At 37.4% G+C, this 9153-nt stretch overlaps 1 protein-coding gene across 2 annotated transcripts in view; it reads right to left on the bottom strand.

Annotated features, from left to right (window-relative positions):
- Positions 1-2416: 2416 nt before the first annotated feature.
- Positions 2417-9153, bottom strand: part of MEMO1 (mediator of cell motility 1) — a 29138-nt gene continuing 22401 nt past the window's right edge. For both annotated transcript variants that reach the window (XM_058835530.1, XM_058835531.1), the window contains 2 exons: positions 5984-6088; positions 2417-4672 (listed from right to left, as the gene is read on the bottom strand). In XM_058835530.1, coding sequence (XP_058691513.1) covers positions 4541-4672; positions 5984-6088 — 237 coding nt within the window. In that variant the 3' untranslated portion in view covers positions 2417-4540. The remainder of the gene's footprint in view (positions 4673-5983; positions 6089-9153) is intronic.

The raw sequence follows: 9153 nt of genomic DNA, 5'->3' as shown, positions 1-9153 counted from the left end.
ACATTTTTATATCAATCAAGATCACAGGACTGAGAAAATTATTTAAATTACCTTCTCTTAAATTCACCAAGAACCTGGGGGCTATGGAGGTCCTTCTGTCACTTTTGTGAAAAGGTGGAGATACCTCTATTTAGCTTTATAACTTAAAGATTTCAGCATGGGATTCTCACCCCTGAATTTCAACAAACTGAGCTCCGCTTGACAAGACACCTCCAGCATAGTATCTCCTTGAATTAGCAGTAACAGGTTGCCCACCACTGCACCTGCATGACAGCCACACTGGGCAGTGTTTGGCAGCATGTCAGCCTCCAAACAGGATAGCAGAACAGTTGCTGACATCAAACTTGAAAAGCAACCATTTTCTTCCCCATCTTCTCATTTCTCTGTCCTCTCCAAAAAGATCCAAGCCTCTACCAAAACACCTTCCTGCAACCTGCAGGAAAACAAACTGACATAATTGCTTTCTTAATTTGGATATACCAGTACCACAACATTTGCATTCCTGGGGCATATGCAATGGGAGGAGATGCCTCAGACTCCAGCAGTAGGGAATGCACATACTAAATAGGCACCACAAAAGACATGAAGAAACAAACATTGAGTTTTCAGCTAATCCTGGCATAAAATAACCCCCAAATGACATCAGGTATCTGGAAGTTACGGGGACAAATTGTTTGCAGAATTAGGCAAAATCAAGTAAGAAAAAAAAATGAAATAAAACTAACTTTAGAGACAATAGATTGTGCATTACTGAGAGAATAAAGTAATTTCACCCCTACAGACTCATTCCAAGTCATGTTTTGCAACCATCTATTGAAAAGGCCATCTGGCTACACCGTAGGCCCCAACGCAAAACATCTCACAGCTTTCACATGCACTACACTGGACACCCAAATTTGTATTTGGTCACACTAAAGATCTTTTCAAGGCTAACTTTCAGGAAGTTTTGCCACTGATGTAGGAAGGCAAAGGGATTTTAAACATTTCTCTAGAAACACAATAGTTCTGGCAATTTTTTGAGAGTGGATCAGATGTTAGCACAACTCAGCCTGAGGAAATAGCAACTGCAAATCATGGTGATTGATAACAATTTCAGAGCCAAGCTTCCTTTGATGCAGAGAAGAGCTTTTTTTTTTTTTCCTGAGGGAACAAAGGGAAAATTAGAAACAGGAAATGGAAAAACCCTACAGCTACAGAAACAAGATGCTGAGGTAGTGAGAGACTGTGTCTGTGTCAAAGACACCCTCCTCCCCCTCCCCCATTTCACTACTTGACATGTCAATCCAAAATTCCCAAGTAAAGCCTACAGCAATATGCAAGACTACTCAGACACAGCAACAAGCCCTAAATGGGAACCAGTGAGAGCAAGAGCTGTCTAAAAAAGTGAGGGCAAACTCCACATTTCTGAAGGCACTGAGAAAGGAGAACTGCAATGGAGTAGAAGTCCAGCTTAAATGAGAACACTGGATCAAAGCCACTCAAGTAGTGATCTTTAAAACAAACATACAGCCAAGCTGTCATTATAACTTGAAATAAAAGGCTGAGAGTTGGAACAGCTATACCAAACTCGCTCCATGCCACGAGTGCTTCAAAGCAGGAGGTGGCTCCCAATGTCCAGCGCCATTCACTGCCCTGCAGAATGATACTGTTTCTGCCTCTGCTTCCTCCTGCTTCTGCTAATCTAAACACAATGCAGTGGAAGACCTATTATGCCACTTCAGTGTCAAAAAAATTGAACTGAAGAACTAGGAACTCAGTAGACAGTACTTAAAAAGAACTTTTTAGGCAGTATTTAAGGGAAACAAAATACATAAAGCTCCTTTGTGAACAACATGAGAACAGAAAACGAGAGGAACATTTTAACCAACATTTTCACACAGTGAACGTTTCTCTAAAATGCCAAAATTTTAAAATGGATTGGATTAAAATGGATTAAAATCCTGACTGGATTTTCTGCACCAAAAGAGCAGTCAAACTCAGGCATTTTATGCATAGAAGAAACCTCCAGAAAAGTGAGCAGGACTTAATATTCAGTATTGTCTAAACCAGACAATCTTTGTCCCAACATGCTGTATATAAATGTATATTTAAATGAGAATAAAATGTGTGGTAAAGCTATAATAATAATGAATTAATAGTCTTGAATGAAGATTTTTTCAGAAGATTCTGCTTTCCCTCCTAACACATCTTAAACACACCAAGAAACAGAGCACTGAAGTCAACTCCTTCCAAGCCCACCAAAAGGGAAAAAAAAATATTCCAAGTTCTTTGAAATCAGGTATTTTTTGGTAAAAAAAAAAAAGCTTTTACTAGGGCTTTTTAATTTAGTACAGGTTTCACAAAGCTTTAAATTTCTCTCTGAGTGGGTTTCTGAACTGTCATTGCTGGTTATTACTAGTAGGCACAGAAATTCCCATTTTAATTAAAAACTTTATTTTGAAATACATTGTACAGTTTACATGTGAAGTGCTTTCAATATAAGATATTTAATAACATTACGCTGAGCAAAATGGCTGACCAGTTTCCTCAAAGCTCTTCCAGTTATGGGCTTTTTTCGTTAAAACTATCTTGCAGAACTAAGATGCAACTTGGGCATTTGTATTCAGAAGCTAATTGCTATGTTTTACCTTACGGAAAAGGTATACACTTAACTGTTCCAATTAACTGTATGTTTCAATAATGATAAGCATTTGGCATAAGACTGAAAGAAACCCAAGCCCTAATTAAACTTGTATTCACCAAAGATTTTTTAAAAAAACTTCATGATCAAACTATTTTGTTAATAAGGCACAGTCAGACGAGTATTTACAAAGACTGCCTACCAATTCAGTTTTACCTGCACAGCCTTCTTGCTGGTCTGTCAACAGTAATCTGAAAGTTGTTTTCCCTGTCTGCTGCTGAGACTTTCCAAGAGCAAGGCAGAGCAGCAAGGCAACTAAAAGAACAGGCATGCACAAAAGTTTGGCATTTGGGATGGATTTTGAACATCTGCAAAGTAGTTCATTTTATAAATGGAGCATTCACCTGCTATTATTAAAATGGTGGCCAACTGTGATAAGGTAAATAGAAGTGACGCAAGCAGAGGTTATTTTAATAGGAATAAACAAGATGTCTGGTATGCTTTCAGCTAAGACTTTGCATGCAGCAATTACCACAACTTTCAGAGATAATCTAAATTGAATTCTGAAATTGCCCACTGCCACTTAGGAAAGCTGAATGTACCAGGAGGTTTCTTGATAGCAGGTGAAATATCAAGGAATGAAATCTCCATTTAGATAATGAGCCAATATTGCATCCTACTTTGCATTTCTTATTAGAACAAAAGGAAGTCTTTGGGAATGACAACTGAAATAATTACATCATTATTTTGGCTGCAAGAAAGTTCAAGAACTTTTAACATGGGATGTTCAAACATGAAACAACTCTACCCACACTCAAAGAATAAAAAATAAAATTAAAAAAAAAAAAAGAGAAGCCTTACCTCCCCCTTCCAAATAATCTTTGAGGAATAATTCCTTGAGATTAGCACTGTATGGCTTCTGTGGCTATGAATGCCAGACAGATACTCTAAGAATTATCATTTTCATGTTACTGCTTGTTTTCAATTGTTAGTAACTTCAAACAAAAATACTTCGTATATTTCACTTGAATAATCAAAATGAGCATAAAAATCATTAAAATTATATTGCTGATACAAAATTGTATCACATACTAAAAGATACTACTTCATAGATTAATTATGAAACAAAAAAGATCAGACTATACAAAAAGTTTTCCAAATTCTTTTGCACAGCTGAACTCATAGTGCAGGTTTAAGATTAAAAAAAACTGTAAATGATGTAGTCAACAAATGTTGAATAAAAAATACATTCTAAAGTATTTTACAGAACGGCTGAATTATCAAGCATAAGAAGTGAGAATAAAAAAATATTAATGACAAGCAGCCACATACAGAACACAAAGCAATAAGTTTAAATCAGACTATTTTGGTTTGTGTAGCCCTTTATTAGCAACTAAAATAGAAGATATCTGTTGTACATCACGGGTAGTAACTGACTATACTGGAGTTTTATTATATTCTAATACAGAATCATTTATAAATGCGTTGTTTTCCTTTTTTTTTCTTTTATTAAAAAGCTTCCACCCCCTTTTTCCATTTACAACTTGCAAAACTATTCTGAAAGCTGAGTATATGTGCACAGGTCTGCAAAGAGTGCAAATTTAGGATATGGTAAATGCTTTACATGTTCTATTTTTAAGGACAGTCTACCACCATGCCTTCATAGCCATTATCTTTTCCAAAGAAAAAAAAACTCTCACAAAAAGCTCTGATACCAGTCTTCCTTCCATTGTCCTAAACAAGAAAGCATTTTTAAATGAGTTGAAACTAAGGAAGGACTACACCTACTAGAAAAGAACAGAGTTCTATTAGTTTGAGGTTTCAGTATACCCAAAGACCAGGGACTGTATCTTTGTAAGGGCTAGGCTGGGACCCCGTATACAGAGTGTGTGCAGGTGCCATCCCTGAGCATTCAGCAGTTCAGTGGACCATAAGTGCTCCAGCTGCATAACTCACTGAGCTGTCTTGCCAGTTTCGACACTGGCTTGACTGAGCGTAATTCAAAAATGAAAAGCTCATATTCATGCCATTCTTCTGGAGCTCATTGATAGCCTGAGGAGAGAAAAAGAGTTGTTTAAGAAGAGGTATCAGTGAAATTACATTTCCTAGGCCTCCAAGGTCCTTGCACCATCTCTCATAAGCTCATTATAGAAGCACCTCCCCGTAACTAGTGGACCTAGCCCATTTCTGTGCTGTTTCATTCAATGATGTTTCCCCCACTGCACTGTGTACATCTATGCAGTTCTCTAAAGCAACACTGAACCTTTCATGATACCTCCTATAGAAACAATTCTTCCAATTCTATGGAGAATTTATACAGAAAGATGAATACAACAGGAGAAAACTGAGCACTATTAACACTTCAGATTCTATTTCTTCCATTAAGGAAAAAGAAAGTACAAGGATAATTTATTCAAGTGTGACAATTGGCAAAAGTGAATGAACAGAATTTAGCTGTGATTCACTGTAAAACTAATAGTTATCCAAGGGTAAGAGATGGGTATATTTGCAGAGTTGTCATAGTACTGAACTTTTGCTACATGCATTGCCAATATTGCTATTGCTCATACAAACTTTTATGGACAACATTTTAAAACCTTCCTCTCTATGTTCTCCATTCAGACTACATTCCCAGTGAATTAAGTTTTCCCTTTTTTAAAAGTTAACGTGCTTCCTTGTTTCAGATTTGAATTACAGTAAAAATACAGTGAGATTCACTCAAGCAATATGACAAATCTGCAGCACTCCACCAGTGCTGTAAAGCAGCTGTGACCAAATTTAGACAACTAAGTTAAGCCAGATTTATGTCTGCACTACATCACCAAAACAGAATACGGTAACCAGAAAGTAATCTGAATTCTAATTGCTGTTAATTTATGAGTTAATGGTGCTCTGCACTAATACTTACTGAGGCCATCTCTCACTATATTTGCAAAACTCAAAACCACTGCCAGACATCACAAGGCACTCACAATAGCTAGCTAATAGCAATATAGAGAAACTAAACACACGTTCATAAGTACTGATTCAAAAGAACAAGTACATACTTCTTCAGGGAGATGGATTTATTTGTTCATTTATTTAGGGCCAAAAGGAAGTGAATTATTGCATTTTATTGAAATTCAAAAGGAATATGGTATCTCATCTCCCTTAGGGAACTTAAAACCCTCAGCCCTTTCAAGAGCTTACATTTGTCTATATGCAAGACATGGAAGTCAGAGACCAAATTGAGAACACTTAAAAAAATTAATTTTTTCAAGGCTTGACATTTTAGAACTAAGAACACTGCAGCTATATTGTGTTTTACAAATGCAAGCATTTTTCCAGAAGTTACATTCTTCAACAAGTAAAAAAGTTACTTACATTTAATAGCACTCCAATCGGATGTCTTCCACATATTGTATTATGGTATTTCTTCAAGTAATTGCTAAAAGATACAGGATCTAGCTGTTCTATAATGCTCATACCCTGAAAAAGAATTGATAGCAATAATTACATTACACATTCACAAGCAGGTGTTCATCCATCATCTATTTGTTACAACTGAGCAGGAGGAAAAACCCTCCACTTGGTAGCAAGGATATCAAGGGAATAGCATGTGAGCTCTAGCTTGTAGTCATCTTGTTTCCATTCCTTGCCAAACTAAAAGTGCAGGAGCTCTTCCAAAGCTGCCAATAACCCACAGATCTATGAAGTTATCTTTGCAAATACCAGTGAAGCTCATGTTAAAAATCCTGCAGACTAGTTGATCCCCACCATCCAAGACTGCCCCACTTCCGTAAGATTTGGTACAGCTGTAACCAGACAAATTTACTAAAAGGGCAAAGCAGGAAGAAGTTGTGCCTCCATCTGCTCTCCCTGGTAACAAAGTTCAGGGCCAAGCACTTGTCTGGGACCTCAGGATGTCCAAAAACCCTAGATAAAACCAGCACTACACACATGCGATTCATGCACATGACAAGTGCGATATATCCTGGACACACCAGGCCTGTAAGGCAGTTGTTCTGGGCATGGCCTGTCCATTTGCTCAGAGCACAAAAATCAGATCCAGAAAAGCTCTAAGCACTATCAAGTTGGTGCACAACAAAAACATAAGAACCAGAAGATGGTGCTTCCATTTTACATGAGTCACATATGTACATCCTTTCTTCCCTTGAGAGCAAGATCCATGATCCCATGGAGTCATGCTGAGAATACCAGCACACATGTGGAAAACTAAATCTTCCACATATAGAAACATTTGCATTCTTAAAAGCAGAAAGAATCCTTCAACTCCAGATACAGCCTACTCTTAACCCATCCCATAAAGCAGACCAAACACCATGAAAGCAGTTTAAAAACAAGTCTAAATTAATTATTGTCTCGGTTTCATCACAGGTTTGCTCTTTTGACTGTATTAGACTCCATCCTCTTCTTTTTCCCTTCCTCGAAAATTATTAATTCACTTCACCACAGAAATGAGCTCCAGACACTCACTAACTCAATAAAATACATAGTTATGCTGCTTCTGTTGGTGAAACAGAAAAGAATCTAGAAAAAAACATATACTTTGAATGGGAATAACTGAAGGTTGATACCAGAAAAGGAAATAGTTTCTTCTAAGATTTCTGCATTTTTCCCAGCTCTTTCCCCTATTTTTGAGTGATCAAAGGAGAAGCCACATTGCAGGAAGCAGTCAGTCTGAAGTCTCCCCCTCAAGAGTGAAATTTCCAGAACATTCTGCAAGGGCACTGGCTGATCTGGCAGATATCAACTAATTACTCAGGCTGGATCACAACTTACAATGGAGGAGCAGAAGGTTCCCAGGAGAGCTGGGAGAATTATAAAACAGCAATGATAACCACTACCCTTATGCACTTTTAAACAGAAACAGACATAAGATGAATTAATAAAGAAATATGCTTTATGGAAAAACAAAACCAAGCTGGCCAATTGGTGGTAACAGCTCAGTTCTTCTGGAGTTATGGAGAGGGTGTTTGGACCCTTGGCCAGTAATTACAGCTGTTAATCACTCCAGATCTACACAGCCTAAATGAGTGCCAAAGAAAATAATGGTAGCTATTCTCTAACTAGCAGTGGTTACATAGATACATTGCACTTCCAAAGTTTCCAAAGCATATCTTTTAACCATCCATTTACTTGTAGATTATGTATGTCAATACACATCTAAAGAAAGCAAAACTAAACTTGACTACATAATCAAGTGAAACTAAACATGCATACGGCACTTACTCAGATACTTAACAGTTCATGAGAATATATTTTATCTGTTTATAAAACCTCTTCATGACTGTCTAAAAAAATGAAAATGGCTGCTCAATTAAGAGACTCATTTTACAATTGCAAGTCACTGGAATATATGGGGCAGAGGCATTTGAGCATTTGTCCGAAATGAATGGACATGGATTTATGAGAATGCCTAGTAAGCTTATTTCAATTCACAGTTCAGCACTGCAAAACATTTACAGCTATACAGTTCATCCCAGAAAACGCTAACAAGAGTTCCATACATCAGACACTGGACAAAGTCTATAGGGAATTCATACAAACAGATGTCCTATAAGCACTGGGTTATACTGAACTTTTCAATCTTTTGGATTTAAAAATCATTGTGGCAGAGAAGCAAAGACTATCAAGCTTGCTCCTCAGTCTAAAATGGTGTTGAGGAACAAAAAACATTACTGCCAGGTTGTGTTTTATAAAAAGCAGAGGTATGAAGCTAATAATTTTCAGTATTCCAAACAACTCAGCAAGGCAGAGCTTAGAACAGAATTAAAATACGTAACAAAACCCACATGATAAAAGTGTAATCATAATTATCACACAGTCATTATGGCATCACATAGAAATTGCATATCTCAGTTACCCAGATACTACTAATGGCATCTACAATATCCTAGCACAGTGCACATAATATGATTAAAGTGTTACATTTTAAAATATCATCCCTTTATAGGATCAAGTATCTACAACCCTACAAAAAAACTTCAAAAAATAATAACTCCATGCACATATCTCAAAACAAACAAACAAAAAAAAGCCCTCCAACTTATAGGTTCATTTTATACTATATGCCAATAATGCTTTGGCTGGTCACATTGAAGTTTATTATCAATTATTTCAGCTTCTTCTTCACACTCAAAGATCTAAGCTAATAGCATTCTAATGGAAGTGGAAACAAACTTGGCCTTAGTACTATCCAGCCCAACTATCTTTGCATGTGTGAGTCACTCAGACTACATGACAACCGCCAGGAAAATTACTGTCTGGCCACAGATAAGAGAACAGGGACCTGGGCATCCAGGCAGAGACTCATAATCTTACATTATGCCCAACCTAAGAAGCCTTCTCAGGCTGGAGCACTGTGGAAGGTCCTGGCACACCGCAGCAGCACTGCAGAAGCCACCAGAATTTAGCAGGTCATTAGAGCTACCTGAGATGCCACTGGAGCTAGCATTTTTCCTGGACAACAAGTACTGGCTATTCCTGCACAGCATTCCTCAGTGACTGCATTTTCCCCCATCAGCATTCAG

This window comes from Poecile atricapillus, chromosome 3, assembly GCF_030490865.1.
Source record: "Poecile atricapillus isolate bPoeAtr1 chromosome 3, bPoeAtr1.hap1, whole genome shotgun sequence".
NCBI lineage: Eukaryota > Metazoa > Chordata > Aves > Passeriformes > Paridae > Poecile > Poecile atricapillus.
This window is presented reverse-complemented; position numbering and strand designations above follow the sequence as displayed.